The sequence below is a fragment of the Pleurodeles waltl genome, chromosome 4_1 (genome assembly GCF_031143425.1).
Source record: "Pleurodeles waltl isolate 20211129_DDA chromosome 4_1, aPleWal1.hap1.20221129, whole genome shotgun sequence".
Taxonomy (NCBI): domain Eukaryota; kingdom Metazoa; phylum Chordata; class Amphibia; order Caudata; family Salamandridae; genus Pleurodeles; species Pleurodeles waltl.
The window spans coordinates 305,988,711-306,008,874 of NC_090442.1; the positions used below are offsets into that span (position 1 = coordinate 305,988,711).

At 43.9% G+C, this 20,164-nt stretch overlaps 1 protein-coding gene across 4 annotated transcripts in view; it reads right to left on the reverse strand.

Annotated features, from left to right (window-relative positions):
- CRACR2A (calcium release activated channel regulator 2A) overlaps positions 1-20,164 on the reverse strand; it is a 953,477-nt gene that overhangs the window by 478,280 nt on the left and 455,033 nt on the right. For all 4 annotated transcript variants that reach the window (XM_069228394.1, XM_069228393.1, XM_069228396.1 and 1 more), the window contains one exon: positions 3,210-3,356. In XM_069228394.1, coding sequence (XP_069084495.1) covers positions 3,210-3,356 — 147 coding nt within the window. The remainder of the gene's footprint in view (positions 1-3,209; positions 3,357-20,164) is intronic.

Consider the following 20,164-nt stretch of genomic DNA (forward strand, 5'->3'; position numbering starts at 1 on the left):
AAGTAATCCCATCCGCCAAACTCTAATCAGGCCCTTGGTCTTACTGTAACAACATCTCCAAGGGAACCATTTGGGATGAAGCTAGACTTTGCTCCATATATTTTCCAGACAGATGATTTCTTTGTACATATCAAAAAAGCACAGGGTTTGGGGGTCCATCAGCTAAATCTATTCCAAAACTGTGTATGATTTGGCCATGCCGCCAGTGGAAAGGCTTTGTCCACCTGTTATCTACCCAGAGGTGACACTTTTGACTGCTAGAACTAATTCCTGGTGTCAACCAGAGAATTAAAGATGTTTCCTGGGTGTTGGACCTGGCTTTTTGACAGGGACATCCCCAAACTTTTTGCCTCCTTCCTCCTATTTTTTCTGACCTGTTGTTGTTGGCTTTTGACCTCTGGGCACTTTACCACTGCTAACCAGTGCTAAAGTGCGTATGCTCTCTGTGTAAATTGTACTACTGATTGGTTTATCCATGATTGACTATTTAATTTACTTGTAAGTCCCTGGTAGAGTGCACTACATGTGCCTAGGGCAGGTAGATTAAATGCTACTAGTGGGCCTGCAGCACTGGTTGTGCCACCCACCTCAGTAGCCCCTTAACCTTGTCTCAGGCCTGCCATTGCAAGGCCTGAGTGTGCAGTTTCACTGCCATTTCGACTTGGCATTTAGAGGTACTTGCCAAGCCTAGAACTCCCCTTTTTCTATACATAAGTCACCCCTAATGTGTGCCCTAGGTAACCCCTAGAGCAGGGTGCTGTGTGGGTAAAAGGCAGGACATGTACTTGTGTGGTTATATGTCCTAGTAGTGTAAAACTCCTAAATTCGTTTTTACACTACTGTGAGGCCTGCTCCCTTCATAGGCTAACATTGGGGCTGCTCTCATACATTGTTGAAGTGGCAGCTGCTGATCTGAAAGGAGCAGGAAGGTCATATTTAGTATGGCCAGAATGGTAATATAAAATCCTGCTGACTGGTGAAGTCGGATTTAATATTACTATTCTAGAAATGCCACTTTTAGAAAGTGAGCATTTCTTTGCACCAAAACCTTGTTGTGCCCTTCAATCCACGTCTGGCTAGGTTTAGTTGACAGCTCCTTGTGCATTCACTCAGACACACCCCAAACACAGGGTACTCAGCCTCACTTGCATACATCTGCATTTTGAATCGGTCTTCCTGGGCTGGGAGGGTGGAGGGCCTGACCTCACACAAAGGACTGCCACACCCCCTACTGGGACTCTGGCAGACAGGATTGAACTGAAAGGGGGCTTGGTGCATTTCTTAGACACTCTTTGAAGTCACTCCCACTTCAAAGGCACAACTTAGTATAAAACAGGGCCTCTGCCCTACCTCATCAGACACTTGCTGGAGAAGAAACCTGAACCAGAAACTACATCCTGCCAAGAAGAACTGCCTGGCTGCTCAAAGGACTCACCTGTCTGCTTTTCTACAAAGGACTGCTGCCTTGCTGTACTCTTGCCTGGCTGTAAAAGTGCTCTCCAAGGGCTTGGATAGAGCTTGCCTCCTGTTCCCTGAAGTCTCAGGACCAAAAAGACTTCTCTCTTCCTCTTGGACGCTCCGTGCGCCGAACTTTTCAACGCACAGCTTGTTCCGCGGCAAGAAAAACGCCGCACACCGACGCTGATCAACGCGACGCCTTCGGGACGACCGAAACTTTGACGCACGGCCTCGCAAGGACAACGGCGCTCGACTTCCCAGGAGAAATCGACGCGACGCCTGCCGTGAGATCAAAACTTTGACGCACGGCCTCGCAAGGACAACGCCGCCCGACTCCGCAGGAGAAATCGACGCGACGCCTGCAGTGAGATCAAAACTTTGACTCACGGCCTCGCAAGGACAACGCCGCCCGACTCCGCAGGAGAAATCGACGCGACGCCTGCCGTGAGATCGAAACTTCGACGCGTAGCCCCGCAGAACGACGCGCAGCCGGAAAAGAAGCAGGAAAATCCACGCACAGACCCAGGACATCTGGCACTCCCCGCAAACCACAGTAAGAGACTGTCCGCGCGCCGGAAAACGACGCACGACTCCCCGCGTGGAAAATAACGACGCAAGTCCGTGTGTGCTGAGGAGAAATCGACGCACACACCAGTTTTCCACGCACCTCTTCTCCTGTGGCCCTCTGAGGAGATTTTCCACCAGAAACCAGGTACTTTGTGTTTGAAAGAGACTTTGTTTACTTTCTAAAGACTTAAGACACTTTATATCACTTTTCAGTGATATCTTTACAAATTCGTATTGCAACTTTGATCGTTTTGACCTGAAGATACCCAGATAAATATTACATATTTTTCTAAACACTGTGTGGTGTATTTTTGTGGTGTTATGCTATGGTGTTGTATGATTTATTGCACAAATGCTTTACACATTGCCTTCTAAGTTAAGCCTGACTGCTCGTGCCAAGCTACCGGAGGGTGAGCACAGGCTGATTTTGGATTGTGTGTGACTTACCCTGACTAGAGTGAGGGTTCTTGCTTGGACAGAGGGCAACCTGACTGCCAACCAAAAACCCCATTTCTAACACTGGGCATACGTATTGAGATTCAGACTGTGTACTTGGCTTCACAGCGAATGTTAGAAGGAGAGGTTTTCTAAGAAAGTAGAACAGAGAACAGAGAAGAAATCTATTTCTGACTACCACTGACCTTATGAAGCCCCCTACAATTTTTGGTTTAGCCTCTGAATGATTTTCCAGTGAATCTGAGTCTGAAGCTCTGCAGCTTTGCCTCCATGATGCAGCATCGCACACCCCCAGCCCTAGAAAACGTGTTGGTGCATAGCGTTTACAGGCATGTGACGTCATCATCAATCTCAATAACGCAGCAGAGAAATTGAGTTTCCACAGGGACATGCACTTACACATCAGATGCCATGGAAAAATATTCATTAATTTGCAGTTCCATGACTGGCTAAACTGGTACATCTTTAATTGTGATATTTTATATCATGTAGTGGTTATATATTAAATATTGCATGCCCGTTATCCTCCTTGCATATGTCCTCCTAAAGTTTCACTTGACTGTAGAAAATACTTAGAATATAATTTTATCATCAATGCAACTCAAAAAAATAACACAGATTATAATTTTGAATACAATTAGCAGTAATATTATTTTCGTCCAATTTTCATTGCAATCCCAAATACCGAAAACGAAACAAAAAAGAGATACAAAGAAATTAGTACAGACTTTTTAAGGGCGCTTTCCAGCTCGTTCTTCTCATCATTTGCTTCGTGAAGTTGGGAGAATATTCTCGTCAGGAACTCTTCAAAACTGGGAAGTAATTGAGGTTCATCTTTCCTTAGCCTTTTCCAAAGCGTTTTGATATTGGTTTCACTGTAAATAAAAATAAAAATTGATGTTGTTGCCTTTAAATGGAACCCACTCTGTCAATATAGAACATTCTGCTTCCGAAAAGAAAATCAAAAAATAGCGTGGGAACTAAAGGTTTGTCCATAGTTTCCATCTGCGCCTTTGTTGGCAATCTAAAATTGTTGGGTTCAATGCGCATGGATTTCTGTGGCCTTTTTAGTAGTTAAAATAATAAAGATAACTAAAATGATTGTAGACTGTGGGAATGATTTCGTTTTTGAAGGGCATGGTGAAATGTGACAGAGTATCCTGCCCACCATACCATCATACCCTCAGTCCACCGCCTTATTTAAAGTCAGGCGTAACCGCAGCTTTCTGTCAAAGGAGCCCCTATTGGCTCCTTTGACTGAAGGTTTTCTCTGACTGCCCGACACTATTCATGGTGGAGGGTGTGATGTCCTTTTTTTCTGCCAATCAGTTCCAGCTAAAAGCATGAGGCAAGGGACACAAACATTAAATGATTCCCACACCTAGGGAGAAAACTTCCTGTGTGTGGGGGTCCTTTTTTTCAATAACAAACTCCCACTTTGTAAATTTGTTTTTTTAAAACAAAATTTGTAAAAGTTTTGTTGGATGGCCATCAGAACCTATGGTGGTTGTCCATCAAATATTTTGCACCTTGACAGGAATTGCCATGATGGTGGTTCCTGTCAAGGTACAGAGATCATCACTATGCCAGTAGTGATCTCTAAATTTGGCAGACAGTAATTTGTCAGGGTGTCAGACGTAAATTCCCCTGCACCCTGACAGAAGGAGTACCGCCCATCAACTTCTAAATATGGTCTAGGCTTAACACATAATCACAGAATGACAAGCATGCCACAGTTGTCTGGGAGTTCTGTCCAAGTTTGTGGGTGAACATTTGATATTTTTCCTGTCCTGCACCACCATGTGGCACAACCGCATTGGACTAACTGCCCAACGGGTACTGCACAAAACTTGCAGCTTGTAAATTCTTATGAATATACAGAGTTCCTATGCACAGTCCCCTAAATTTTAGCAGTACCTTTGCGGCACTGCTAAAAGTGAGTTCTCATTTCCAAACTGATTTATTATTATGCATCTTTTGATTACATGCATTTTATATTTTTCTTAAACTTCAAATATAGGTCATCGCTAGGATTCTGTCCACTCACAATTAATTATGTGTCTGCTTACAATTCAAATGGATTCAGCTGCGGAATGAGTCGGAGACCAGAATTAATATCTCCAGCCAGTATCCCCACTCCAATATATGGCGATCACAAGTTATTTCACCTGGGATGTGGATTAACATGCAGACATAGTTTATCAGGTCAAAATATGCATGCAGATATCAATTAAAGCCCTTGTCCACTCCTTTTTTTTACCACATGCATTGAGCTGGTGAGAAATGTGTGATTGGTAACACTGTCAGGTGAGTGATGGGGTCGGGTATAATGAGCACATTTGGGGGCACAGCAGGACTTGGATCAGCTGGGACCAATGTTTCATGCTCATCACATAGTGTTTAAGTGAACTTGTTGGGGGTTGGACTGTTTTTTACCAGCAGCCCCAAAGACCCACATTCAAAATTATTAGGTGTTTTTTCACCCAGAAAAATCAAGCCCAGTATTCCAATCCCATATCTGGTAATTCTGCAGTGGGAACACTGAGTCAGCTGTGATCAAGTGGTGCGATTTCCCCGCTGGATAACATTCCTTCCAACTTGTATTCAGGCTGTATATGATAACTAAGAATTATGGCGCTTAATACATGTAGAATAAGGAAAGAAGCAATGTTAATAAGTTGGTATTGTAATATAAAGCATCCATAAGCTTAAAAAGGAAGGACGATTGGAAATCATACCAGATGGCTATAGGTTTGGAGGCTGTATCTAACAGTTCCTTTAGCCGCGCCAGTAAGAACGAGTAAGGTATTTCAACTAACCTTTATATTTGGGACAGTACTACTTAGATATAGACACATTCATCTATTACAAGAGCTCTTCCTACAAATCAGCGGTGAGCTTTGGGAATATCAGGCAAAAGAGCCAGAAGTCAGATGGTTTCATCTCAATTATTTCACTAAATTGTGTAAATTCCTTCACCCTCCACCACCTTCACCACATTGAATCTGTGTAAACTTCTTGTCAAATACCTTCCTCATCCATTTCAGTAAAACATTCTGACATGATGAGTGAAATACAGTATACTTTCAACACCAGCAGCAGCCTGCCAGTTAACTTCCTGGTGATCAACAACAGCTTTCTAACAGTTTTTTTTTTTTAAAGGTGGGGAGCGACCCCTTAGGCAAGGATCGCACCCCTAGGGGGCAAATTATATTTAGGCCATTTCTGCCACCCCTTGGGGGAAGATTGGCCTATTTTTATGAGCCCAGTCTGCCCCCAAGGGGGACAGAACACACTAGACACCAGGAAGTTTTTTTTTTCTCGTGAATTTCACGCAAGGGTCGTTCCCCTGGGAAGCAAATTTATTTTAGGCCATTTCTGCCCCCCTGGAGAGCAGATCTGCCTATTTTAATTAGGCCGATCTGCCCCCAAGGGGGACAGAAACCATTAGGCACGGGGATTTTTGTTGTTGTTGTTATTTTACAGATGGGGAGCGACCCCTTAGGCAAGGGTCACTCCCCTGGAGGAGCAAATGGTATTTAGGCCATTTCTGCTCCATTTGGGGGCAGATTGGCTGATTTTAGGTCAATCTGCCCCCCCACTAGGCACCGGGGATCTTTTTTTTTGCACCAATGTCACGCAAGGGTAGCGACCCCGTAGGCAAGGGTCGCTCCCCGGCGGGCTGGGGTGGGTGGGGGCAGGGTGGCAAATATATTTTAGGCCATTTCAGCCCCCTCCGAGGGCAGATCGGCCTATTGTTATTAGGCCAATCTGCCCCCAGGATTAATTTTTTGGAGATTTTTTTTGTTTGTTTTGTTTTTTAGAGGTGGGGAGCAACCCCTTAGGCAAGAGTCGCTACCCCGGGGGGGAATTTATTTTAGGCCTTTTCTGCCCACCCCCGGGGGCAGATCAGCCTATTGCTATTAGGACGATCTGCCCCCAGGGAGGGCAGAAGCCTCTAGGCGCCAGGGATAAAACATTTTTTAAAAAATTTTTTGTTTTCTTTTTTTAGAGGTGGGGAGCGACCCCTTAGTCAAGGGTCGCTCCCCTAGGGGGGAAATTGTATTTAGAACATTTCTGCCCCCATCGGCCAATTCTTGTTAGGCCAATCTGCCCCCATGGGGACAGAAACCACTTAGGCACCAGAGATTGGTGTGTGTGTATGGGTGTGTTTTCTTTAGGGGGTAGCCCCTTGGGTAAGGGTCGCTCCCCATGGCGGCACATTCCTGTTGACCATATCTGCCCCCCCATTGGGGGCAGATGGGCCTATTTTTGGAAGGCCCATCTGCCCCCAAGGGGGCAGAAAGCCCAACAGATGCCAGGGATTTTTTTTTTTTTTTAAAGAGGATGGAGGTATGGCCATACCCCCACCCCAAATAAATGGGGCCAAAGTTGTTCTGCCCACTGGGACAATTACCCCTAATCCACACCCCGGGGCGGGGCAGAAAGTCTACTAGATGCCAGGGAATTTAAAAAAAAACAAAAAATAATGGGGTGGTGGCTACCAACCAGTATGGGCCTGGCTACGCCCCCACCTCAACTGAAGGGGGTAACAGTCTTTCAGCTCTCCCCCACACTCTAAAACATCTTATCCCACAGCAAGCAAGAAGACATTTGATTATTTGGGGTTTTAGTTTTACATTTGGGCCATGAGAGCTTGGCTTACTCTCAAAATCGTCCCACTTGGAATGGTGAGGGCTGCACTCTATGGACTTTGGGACACTGCCATGTAGAAAAATCCACAAGACCTAGACACATCTGAAAACTAAACATCTGGGTGATTCCAGGGTGGTGTGTTTCACATGCACCCTCCACCATTTTTGTACCCACAATCCCCTGCAAACCTCCAACTTTGCTGGAAATCACACATTTTTCCCCCGTTTTTGTGATGGAACCTTCTGAAGCTGCAGGAATCCACAAAATTCCTACCACCCAGCATTGTCTCATCTATACCAATAAAAATTCTGCTCACTTGTCAGCCTAAAAATGTTTTTTTGCAAACTGCCCTTTTGCACCCCTTTTGCTCCCCCTCAATATCGACATGTTTTTGGCTCTTCCCTTTCACTAGCACTTGGCCCACCTACACAAATGAGGTATCATTTTTACCGGGAGACTGAGGGGAACATTGGGTGGTATGAAATGTGTCCCAGTGCGGTGATCCCACACAGAAATGTGGGAAAACTGTGATTTTTTAGCTACATTTGAGGTTTGCTGAGGATTCTGGGTAAGAAAACATTGGGGGATCCATGCAAGTCATACCTCACTGGACTCCCTCGGGTGTCTAGTTTTCAGAAATGTCTGGGTTTGGTAGGTTTCCCTAGAAGGCTGCTGATCCCAGGACCAAAAACACAGGTGCCCCCCCTCCAAAAACAGGTAGTTTTGTATTTGATAATTTTGATGTGTCCAGATAGTGTTTTGGGGCATTTCCTTTCGCGGGCAGTAGGCCCACCCACAAAAGTGAGGTACCATTTTTATCAGGAGACCTGGGGGAACGCTGGGTGGAAGGAAATTTGTGGCTCCTCTCTGATTCCAGAACTTTCTGTCACCAAAATGAGAGGAAAAAGTGTTTTGTTGGCCACATTTTGAGGTTTGCAAAGGATTCTGGGTAACAGAACCTGGTCAGAGCCCCACAAGTCAACCCATTTTGGATTCCCCTAGTTTTCAAAAATGCGCTGGTTTGCTAGGTTTCCCAGGTGCCAGCTGAGCTAGAGGCCAAAATCAACAGGTAGGCACTTTGTAAAAAACAGCTCTGTTTTCTGTGAAAAAATTTGATGTGTCCACGTTGTGTTTTGGGCCATTTCCTTTCGTGGGTGCTAGGCATAACCCACACAAGTGGGGTACCATTTTTATCGGGAGACTTGGGGGAACGCTGGGTGGAAGGAAATTTGTGGCTCCTCTCAGATTCCAGAACTTTCTGTCACCGGAATGAGATGAAAAAGTGTTTTTTTTGGCCAAATTTTGAGGTTTGCAAAGGATTCTGGGTAACAGGAGCTGGTCAGAGCCCCACTAGTCACCCCATTTTGGATTACCATAGGTGTCTAGTTTTCAAAACTGTGCAGGTTTGCTAGGTTTCCCTAGGTGCCGGCTGAGCTAGAGGCCAAAATCCACAGGTAGGCACTGTTTTCTTTGTGAAAATGTGATGTGTCCACGTTGTGTTTTGAGGCATTTCCTGTCACGGGTGCTAGGCCTATCCATGCAAGTGAGGTACCATTTTTATTGGGAGACGTGGGGGAACACAGAATAGCAAAACAAGTGTTATTGCCCCTTGTCTTTCTCTACATTTTTTCCTTCCAAATGTAAGACAGTGTGTAAAAAAGACATCTATTTGAGAAATGCCCTGTAATTCACATGCTAGTATGGGCACCCCGGAATTCAGAGATGTGCAAATAACCACTGCTTCTCAACACCTTATCTTGTGGCCATTTTGAAAATACAAAGGTTTTCTTGATACCTATTTTTCACTTTTTATATTCCACTAATGAATTGCTGTATAACCAATATAGAATAAAAACCCATTGCAAGGTGCAGCTCATTTATTGGCTCTGGGTACCTAGGGTTTGTGATGAACCTACAAGCCCTATATATCCCCGCAACCAGAAGAGTCCAGCGGATGTAATGGTATATTGCTTTCAAACATCTGACATCGCAGGAAAAGGTTACAGAGTAAAACATGGAGAAAAATGGCTGTTTTTTTACCTCAATTTCAATATTTTTTTATTTCAGCTGTTATTTTCTGTAGGAAACACTTGTAGGATCTACACGAATGACCCCTTGCTGAATTCAGATTTTTGTCTACTTTTCAGAAATGGTTAGCTCTCTGGGATCCAGCATTGGTTTCTTACACATTTCGGTCACTAACTGGAAGGAGGCTGAAAGCACAAAAAATAGTAAAAATGGGGTATGTCCCAGTAAAATGTCAAAATTGTATTGAAAAATTGGGTTTTCTAATTCAAGTCTGCCTGTTCCTGAAAGCTGGTGAGATGGTGATCTTGCCACTGCAAACCCTTTGTTGATGCCATTTTCAGCGAAAGAACCACGAGCCGCCTTCTGCAGCCCTTTTTCCCATTTTTTTGAAAAAAACAAAATTCTCACTGTATTTTGGCTAATTTCTTGGTATCCTTCAGGGGAACCCACAAAGTCTGGGTACCTCTAGAATCCGTAGGATGTTGGAAAAAAAGGACACAAATTTTGCATGGGTAGCTTATGTGAACAAAAGGTAATGAGGTCTCAAGCGCGAACTGCCCCAAATAGCCAAAAAAAGGCTCGGCATAGGAGGGGGAAAGGCCTGGCAGCGAAGGGGTTAAGTAACTTGTGCAACAAATAATCAAGTGATCAGTTGGAAAAAACAAACAAACAGCAACTAGTTTAAAAGCCATGTGCTGCTATTTTTGCTTTTTAGAGCACTAACAATAATTTCTGAGAGAAAGGACCCCTCATTTTACTCATTTCTAAAGGAAAGGAAATGCTTTAGGTTTTACAGTTTTGATTCCATCAAGATGACTAGATATGCCTGACTTCTGTAATAAATACACAATATTGGCATTCTAGATGTTCACTATAACACTATGGGGAAAGGGGGTGGGGCACAGACTTTGACAACTGTGGACAGAAGGGAGGGAGCGGGTGCGTAAGCAGCAAACTGACCATGCCAAGCTGGCGAGAGGGACAGTAGCAGCACAACTGACCACACAGAACAAGCAGGAGGGGCAGTGGCAGAAGAACAGACCATGGATGGCAGGAGTGAGAGGGGGTAGGGGCATCAATCCAACCATACAGGACAGGCAAGAAAGTTGTGGCAGCACAACAGACCATTAAGGGCGGAGAGAAGTGTCGGCACAACAGGCTTTGACACAAACTCAGACAATCGGAAGGAGGTGGCAGGGAAAGCAAAATAACCATGGAGAGCAGGCAGCAGGAGAACAGCCAGCACGATAAACCAAGCAGAGCACGTGGGAGAGACAGTGGCTGCACTACAGACCACGGAGAACAATAGAAAGGGGTCAGAGTTATGGAAACGGATGACAGAGGGCAGGGGCAGCAACCTCACCATGTAGGGAAGGGAGGATGACAGTGACACCACAATGGGCTATAGAGGGCAGGAGGGAGCGATCAGAGATACACCAACAGACCAGGGATGGCAGTAGGGAGGAGACAGGGGCACGGACTCAGACAATGGAGTGCAGGAGGTGGCGGTGACAGGGGCAACAAGCTAGCCACCCAGTGGAGGCAGGAGAGGCAGTGGCAGTACAATGAACCATACACGTATAAGCCAACATTTTAGAAGAGGAAAAACAGCGATTCTAAAAAAAAGAATTGTCAATTATACTGAAGGACAGGTATTTTCAGATGGAAGACAGCCAAAGTAAGGCGCTTTTCAGCTTAAAAAATCGAGTGTCTCGCCCGAATTTGGTCTATTTGCATGTATGCATATAAAGCAGGCTGGAGTAGAAGTGTCAGCACAATTGACCACGGAGGGCAGGAATAAGGGGAAGTTGCCATACAATGGACCATGGAGGGATAGAGTGAGTGGTTAGGGGCCTAGACTCGAACTATACACAGCGTGGTGTGGGAGGGGGACAGGAACAGAAAGCTGACCACTAATATTTTATAAGTAACATTTTAGTTAGATGTTGAAATTAGTAAAAAATAAACACAAATAAACACTGAAATTCACCAGTTATAGTTAAGTGAGCTACCTATGACTTCACTCATGACATTTTAAATGGCATCACCGGTGACATCTGAAATTACATCTCAAAATGACATCACATGGAGAGAGTAAGCAGTTTGTTGATCTAAGATGGCTCCATCCCATCCTCTGCAGCAGTTCACTCCTTGATTGGCCTGATAAGTAATTTTCCCACCAGGAACACAAACAGCTTGTGGCAAATTTGGGTGTGGAGATCAGGTGACAGGCTGGACTGCTTCACAGAGTGCAGACAACAGCTCTTAAATAGGAATCCACTGCAAAGCTAGGGAGAAGCTAGTCTGGTGCGCCTGGGCCAGCAGTAGTCTTGGGGTAGAACTGGATCTGCTGTGCTAGCCCCGAGCAGTCAATCTATGACACCCTGACTATCTTGGTTGCTATTTAATTTAGCCTCATTGGGTCTATTTCCCAGTTCCTATCTATCTCCCACCATCCCCGGTCCAACCATTTTCCTTAGCTCGCTTACTCTTGAAATGGGCTCTTTATCCTTCACTCATGTTTTTTCACCTGTGTTTCTTACTTGAGGATATGTGAAAGATCCTACTCCCCTGGTACCCATCCTAAAAAACAAAGCCAAAAAGCCAACATTATACCAGAGTCATGGTTGTTGATAAAGCCCTGCCTCACATGAAATAAATGTCAGCAGCACACTCTCTTGCAGACCACACTGGATTTTCACACTCTTTTTTTGGGAGGAGGTGGTGGGTTGGTTAAATGATTTATAAAATATATCAGAGAATGGCAGAGGCAGTGAATCTGCTAGGCCATTGTCTGGCATATTTAGACCATGCTCCTAACTTCATGGGGTAGATGACTGAGACACCAAACACAGTTAGGAGAGCCAACAAGAGCTTGTGTCTCTGCTGAACTGGTAAGATGAGACTGTGCATGGGGCACAAATCAGCAAATAGTATGGAGGGGTTTCAACCATGCACTCACAAATGAAGGGTTAATGGTAGTCCACTTCAGTATCCTGTTTCTAATAATCTCCTGAGAGGGGATGGCTGGAAATGCATAACAATATATGAAGAGGGCTTGTATTTGAAAAGCGTGATGATAAAGCTGGCATGTTTTTTGCATTTGTTTGCCTCTTTGGCCCACTACATTATGCATCTGGCTCTTTGCTTATCCGGGCTCCAAGCCATAAGCACCATTATTCATTTGTAATCACGATTAACTCGTATGTGTTTTTGCTCATTACTGTCCAACAATGTATGTTATATTCATCACACATTCTGGGTGTATGCTTCTAGTTCATCTATTCATTTGGATCCTTCATGATTAGAGAAAGGCATAATTGCTTTGGGCTGTAACATGGATTTGTGACTGAATTGTGATGTTGTACTTCCCACATAACATCATGTATTAGAAGGCTGATTTCTCCCAAAATAAATGGAAAGAATGTAATAAGTTTACAGCTCCATGGATAAAAGAGTGAGAACTTTGAATTCTAGGAAAGGCAGATTATTTCTCTGTCGAACTGTGCTAAGGCTATTGCCTTATAACTCAACAAATCTACAGTCTGTGGACGTCTAACTCACGTCAAAGAAAAATAATGGCAGTTAGCCCACGGGGAGAAAAAAAACTTCACGTTTTTATTTAAGGGCATCACTCACTCTATAAGTGCCATGCTTCATCATTAGGCTTCATCCTGGGGAACTATGATGGGCTCTACCATTTTCAAGGGAGCATTTATTAATAATTTCCCGCTGGGGTATTCTAGGAGATAAAATGTACCCGGGAACACCCAGTTATCCCTTTCGATAATGGGTGTTCTCATTATGGAATAAATATATGTTGGGTTTTGTTGGGATATAATGACCCTACACTTTCTTTAGTGTTGACATGCTCCAACCCTTTCTTTAAAGCCATTAGGGGTCCTAGGATGTCGTTATTATAGCCTGATTTATAGATCTGTAGTCTATACATCCACCGCTGTTCATGTTCAAGGAGTGCTTATTTCATATGGTACTAGCATTTATGTTTTCATTAATGTCCTTGCCAGTGTGGCCTTTTGCGAGAAAGTGGGCTGCCATGAGTGTTGAATTTTGTAGCCACGGGATGTTGCTCCAGTGTTCACAGATTCTTAGTTTCACCTTCCTGGAGGTCATTCCTGTATATTTCATTTCACGAGGGCATTCGATTAGGTAAATGACATTCATCAAATTGCAGTTTGTGGGATTTCTTTATTCCCAGGGTGTCTTAAGGTTGAGGACTATGTTCCTGTTCTGTGAAGTGAATGGACACATAAACCATTGTGCACAAGCGTAGTGGGCTGTGGGTCTGAGGAGGAAACAGGCTTCTTTATTCGTTGTTAAGTTTTGGTTTTGGTCTGTATGGATAAATAATTCCCTAAAACTTGTGTTTTTCCTACAGGTGAACCAGAGTTTTTCTAACTTCAGATTGGATTGCATTTTACTTCATTAGACACATTGCTATAGGTACTGACGCAAATCAATGATTTCTTTCCTCCCTTTCTCTGTCGTCAAGTAGCACTTCCCTATGGCTCTTTTGTTTGTTCTGTCAATCAAGTGTTTTGAATAGTGTCTTTCAACACATCTTGCAGTTAATTCTTCTGCCTTTGTTTTATATTCCTTTATGTCAGAACATCTCCTTCTTATATGAGAAATTGACCCAAAGGTAGGTTCTCTGTTAAGGATTGAGGAATTGCGCTCTAAAAATATAGCAGATTATTTTTCTCTGCGAGCTTGGTGTAGACCACAATTTTTAGTGGCCATTTTTTGCTCTGATTATGGCATCCAAGGAGGAGATTTTGCAGGCGTCCATTGCAAGAGTGAATTTGAAGTATTTGTTTCAAGGGTTGGCCACTTAAGGCACATAGAAGGTGCATCTGGATTGCCATGCCAAATTACAAATATATTGTTGATATATCAACGTCACAACCATACTTCTTTAAGGTAGGAGTTGTTGGCTCAAATATTATCAAATATTCTCTTTCTCAAAGTGGGGGACATGTAAACATGCTATGCTCTCAGCAAAGGCACTAGCCCTCAAAGTGCCATACTGCTAATAGATAATACCTTCAAATTCTTTGTAAATCGAATAAGCTTCATAATCCATTGAACTGGGGCCTTAAGATGCCAATCCACCTCCTTTAAGAGGTCATCGATTACCGGGAGCCCCTCTTCCTGAGGAATAGTCGTTTAGAGAGAGTCTCTACATCCAGGCCTATCATTATTTCCTTCCAGATGTAAAGGTCAATGACTGTAAGCATGTTTAGCAAGTGTTTAGTGTTGTTAACATAGAATCTCATCATAGTGACCAGTGTTTGTAGGGACCAATACAGGAACGCAGACGGAGTTTCGGAAACAAAACCAATGTGCACAACTATGAGACACCCTTGGGTGGATATTTTAGGTTGTGAATCGTGGATAATGTGTAAAAATAGGGGGTTTAGGTCTCTTTGTTGCCAAGAATTCCAGTTTTTTTTTGTTATGCAGTTTTGGATTTTGGCCTCGTCTACTAGGGCTATTATCTCTGTTTGCAAATCTTTAGTGGGATCATTGTATGATACTTGGTAATCCCTCTCATCTTTCAGGAGGATCATGGATACCCCATGGTCATTCGTTTTTGTTTGAAAAACTAAAGCCCCTTGCTTATCGACCAGTTTTATAAACAGGTTCTTTCAGTCCTCAAGCGTCACATACAGACTTCGATGTGCAAATGTTTTTGATAATTATATATATGTGCTTTTCTGTAAATGCTATTGTTTAAAATTGTCTTCATGCTTGATTTTAGGCATGTTCTTATCTTGTATGTATTTGACTTACCAAATGTACACTGGGTATTGAAGATTTTTAAACAATTGTCCTGAAGATGTTGGTTAAAAGTGAGGCATACCACTGAAAGGCCTCCACAAATATGGAGAACTTACTTCTCACCTCACAATATGTATTTCGAAAAGGTGTTTTGATTTTAACCTTCCTTATATTTGTGTACAAGTATTGTCGGGATAATTGATTATGCCGGACTGGGACAAAGTCAAGAGTTAAGGCCTACCATGATGGAGCACTGGTCAGATACAGGAACCCCCCCTATGCTACTGAACAAAAGTACCTTCATCCTGGTTGCATTAACATAGAGGAAGATGCCGGGTGCAGCCAATCTGATGCGTCAGTTCCAAGCCTGCAATAGAAGAAGATACATTGTTTTTTTCCATGCAAAGTCGGCAATGAGTCGGTTCAGAAAGGGATGCTCTGTTTTAAATGTGTTGCATTGGTTCTGCTACTGTGGCAGAGGATGCATCGATTCTGAGGGCAATGCTCTGGTACCAAAGGCGATACACCGGACCCTTTCCTCTTATCAGCGAGGTTGAGTCGGTTCTGAGCCACGAAAAGGTGAAAATGGCCGGTTCCAATGAGGATGCGTGGGTTAACTTGAAGAAGCACCTTAGCCCTTACTTCCAAGGGTCCAAGACTGGGGTGGCACCACTTCGCAGGGCACAGATTGCAGAGTCCAGGTGCGGATGCAGGTAGGTTGTAAGTCTTTTATGTCCCTGAGAGTTTAGAAAACAGAAGACCAGTTAGCTGGCCCTTGGAGTCACTCTGGGTTCTGGGGTAGAGAGATGCAAGTTCAGTCCTTCTCAATCCCAGGCGGCAAAACGCATCAGGCAGCAAGTCAGCACAGCAAAACAGGAGTCCAGCAGAATAGTAGTCCAGCAGAGGGACAGTCCTTGTAGCAGTACAGCAGGACTTCTTCCTGGCAGAGTACCCACATGTCCAGAAGTGTACTGAAGTGGTGGTGTCAGAGGTCCAGTACATATACTCAGTTGTGCCTTTGAAGTGGTGGAAACTTCAAAGAAGGATCTATAAAGTGTACAGAGGTCTTCTATTGCTGCCCTGGGACCAGACTCACTACAGTTGGGTGAGCAGACTATTCAGGTGTAAGTGTGAGGCTGTGCCTAGCTTCTGCCTATCATCCTGCCCAGTATGTGGGTGGCCCATAAGCTCCCTTAGTGTGTGCCTGTCTAGAGGGAATGCACAAAGCCCAGCTGTCACCCTCACCAAACTTGAATTCAGAGACAGGTTGTAGGCAAAAGAGGCTAAAGTATGTAAATGTAAACTTTCTAAATATGGCATTTTCAAAACTGCAATTTATAATCTGACTTAATTATAAAATGTGATTTTAAACTATGGGTCCAGAGACACCAAACTCAAAAAATGTAGAGATAGGTCTTGCTGTAGTGAAAACAACTTTGGGAGTTTTTCACTTCTGGGACATGTAAAACTTAAAGGTACATGTCCTGCCTTTTCATTACATTGCACCCTGCCCTCTGCGTTGTCCAGGGCCTACCTTCGGGGTGACATATCTTCAGAAAGGGTGGTTTTGGGCCAGGCAAGAGGGTTATTTTGCCTGTTCAACATGGCAGTGTAAAACCACACACACAGGCTCTGCAATGACAAGCCTGAGATATGGTTAGTTGGTGGCACAAGTAGCATTTCATCTACAGGCCCTCTGTACACATAGGCCCTCATTACGACTTCGATGGTCTTGGAAAAAGGCCACCGAAGCCACAGGAGCCAACATACCGCCAGTGCTGGCGGTATGCTTGGCCCCCTATTATGACATTTCTGCTGGGCCAGCAGACGGAAACAGCATTTCCATCCACTGGCCCAGCGGAAAAGTCACATCAACTTTGCAGCCAGCTCGTAATCGAGCTGGCGGCAATGTTGATGTGCAGCGGGTGCAGCAGCACCCATCGCACATTTCACTGCCCGTAATTCGGGCAATGAAATGTGCGATGGGGCTGTGCCTGAGAGCCCCTGCACTGCCCATGCTAAGGGCATGGGCAGTGCAGGGGCTCCCAGGGGCACCCCGAGTCCCCCATCCCGCCAGCCTTTGCATGGCCAGGCTGGCAGTTGGGGACTCATAATTCCCTGGGGATTATGACCGCCCGGCGGAAGGCTGGCGGTATATTGGAGAGACCAGCGGTATGGCCGTGGTGAATGCGCCAAGTCATAATACGCTGGCAGAACAACGCCAGCCTGTTGGTTGTGTTACCGCCAGTGTTCCGCCCACCGCCGCGGTTGTAATGAGGGCATAGTGTACTTTACTAGGGGTGTATAAATAAATTAAATATGCCAATTGGGTATGAGCCAATGGTACCATGTTTTAGGGGAGAGAGCACAAGTGCTTATCACTGGTTAGCAGTGGTGAAGCACACAAAGTCCTAGAGCCAGCACAAACGAGGTCAGAACAGTGGGTGAGGTAGGTAAAAAGTTGGAGGGAGGTCCACTCTAAGGCTGTCAGGTCTAACAATGTGTAAGTATATTGTTTGTTGTAGGACAAAATGTAAGGTTAGGTTGAGAATAACAGTTTTTTAGTCAGTTTTGCAACTGCACGTCATACACCGTAAATAATACACTTTGCAGCAACTAGTTTAAATTTAAGAGGCGATAAAAAAGACTGTCCTTGATTTTAAGTTCCAGAATTCTGAGGAATAGGCTAAGCTTGGTGAACTTCACTGCTGGCTAGAAACTAACAACAAGATCCGCTCTGGTGACCTTAATACATGGTGTATGGTGTACCGAAGGAGAGGTTTTACTGCTGGTTAAAACAGAAAGGGTTATTGCGTTTTAATGAATGCTTTAGTTTGCAAGTACTATTGTCAAAAAAGTTATCTCTAATTAAATATTAAAGATTAAGCCTGTATATTCATATAAAAGTAGGATTTAAATATACAGTTAAGGGAGGTTCTATGACTAGATGAAGAGATATGAACAGTTTAATAGCTTAATAGCTTCCTCATATGGATAATTATAAAAGTCTGTAGATGAGATGGGAGCCTCTCTGAACTTTAATTTGAGCACTTCTTAGTTTACTCAAAAGTGTGACAGAGGTTACACAGTCAGGATTCATTTTACTTAGAAACATAAGTTAGTAATATGATTGGGGAGTGATTAGTTTACTTTAGAAAATAAAAGTGTTTCTATTTATATTTGAAAACGATAGTATCTATAAAAGTATGACACGCAATGAAGTTTGTATATTTAGAATGACTGCCAGGGAGAACTGCTATAGGTTGTCAGTCACTTATCAAGCCTGCACATATTGTCGTGTAGAATTGTGCTGTCACTGTCTGCATGATGGAGTATTGAAAGCAAAACTGCTGTAACGTACTTTGAATGTAGTGCGTGTCTATGTGTTAGCAGATTGGCACTCGCTGACATATTTAAGATCAGAGTTAGACTCAGACAAGTCTATTCGTGCACCATCTCCGATCCTGTGTCAGTGCAATAAAATGAAAACCCGAAGAGGCGTGGTACAATAGTGTTATTCACCCTGACGCACATAGCCTGAGTCACAGAGATATTGTCTCTTACTCCTTAGCAGTTTATTCAAAGTTTACTGAAAGGCGACTGAGCATGAAGTACTTAAGACTGAAATTCAGGTGCACATGTGACTAGGCGTGCATACATAACCTGACATATTTAGAATAACTGTCAGATAGAATTATCAAAAATTGTCCACTTATCCAGACATGCAAGCACACACCCAGAGTCTTGTAAAATTGTGCCATCACGTTCTGCGTAATAGTTTAAAGAAAGTTAAACTGCTGTGAACTGGATAATGTGTGAGCGAATCAGAGTCTCTGACTTCCTTCGAGTGACAGTGAGATGCCTTTAAAGGGTCTCCTGGTCACTGAATCTGTGATAGTCTTGTGTAGGAAAAACAATATAATTCAGTTTTAGGAAAAGGTTGGGAGATGTGTTAGGGGGTCCTCACTGACCAGATAGTAGGGGCACATCCAGTCTTCTGAAGAATTTCGCCCAAACAGTCTGTGTGAAACATCGATGCTAAAAAAACCTGATTTGTCAGTTTATTTGTGATAGAGTAATGCCAACAAAGGCATGAGACTCAGACACCCCCGCCTGTTTGATTACGTCACGTGACATTCTAATTGGAAGACTAGCAATTTGATGTTGGCAGGATTGTACCCAAAGTATGTGGTACAATAGTAATCAACCTAATATTCATGGGCTCAGTGACACACTTAAACAAAGAGACTGTCCTTAACGTTTGAATGTTTACTGAGAGTAAAGAGAGTACGATCTCCCTTGACTGACATTCATGTGACTAAGGTGTCATGAATCTAAACTTTAAGGGACACAATCAGACATCTTCAGAACCGTAAAGTCAATAACTTTGCTCAATTGTAATAGAGGAAATAACTAAGATATAGTCAGAATCTGTGTCAGAAAGAACAGTAAGAGGCCTGCCGCTATCATACACAATAAGGCACATACCCGGTGCCTAGAATTGTGCTGTCTCTTCTCCTTTGACAGTTTAATGAAAGTAAAGCTGATGTGATGTTGCTAGAATGCTGTGTTGAGATATACGTGAGGGGATTTGCAATGTTAGAGAGCCTTGAAGTCACAATGAGACACTCTTATCAGTGTTCTGTGACTGAATCCGTGAAAGTCTTGTGAAGGGAAAGCACTGCACTATAGTTTGAGGGAAGGGCATGGAAATGTGTTAGAAGATTGTCACTGAGCAGAAGCAGACTAAATCATATGACCAACTCCAACAAAACAGACTGTGTGAGACTGTAATGAGAAAAACCGAATATAAAACTCTTATCGTCAACCCCGGAGCTGTACCTCAGAAGATTTACGCAAACACCCTGTAGTGTCGCGCCAGTGACGAAAATGGGTGCTCAGCACTACCTTGTTGTATGGTGCTGAAGGCACCTCATGGTGTTTCCCCCTCCCAGGGGCTGTTGTTTGGGCTAACCCGAGGTCATGTGACCCGGGTAATAAAAGAGTGGAGGGCCAGGGGCGTGAGCAGAGTGAGCCGCGGTAGACACGAGAGATAGCGGTGTCTACACCCAGAGGCTGTGAACACGCGCTAGGCCTTGCCTCATGTTAAACATTCTACCCGTGTGTCAGCAGCTTTTATTTACACGGTAGTGCCGGCCATCGCCGACACTACAATTTGGCGACTAGGGTCTTGAAC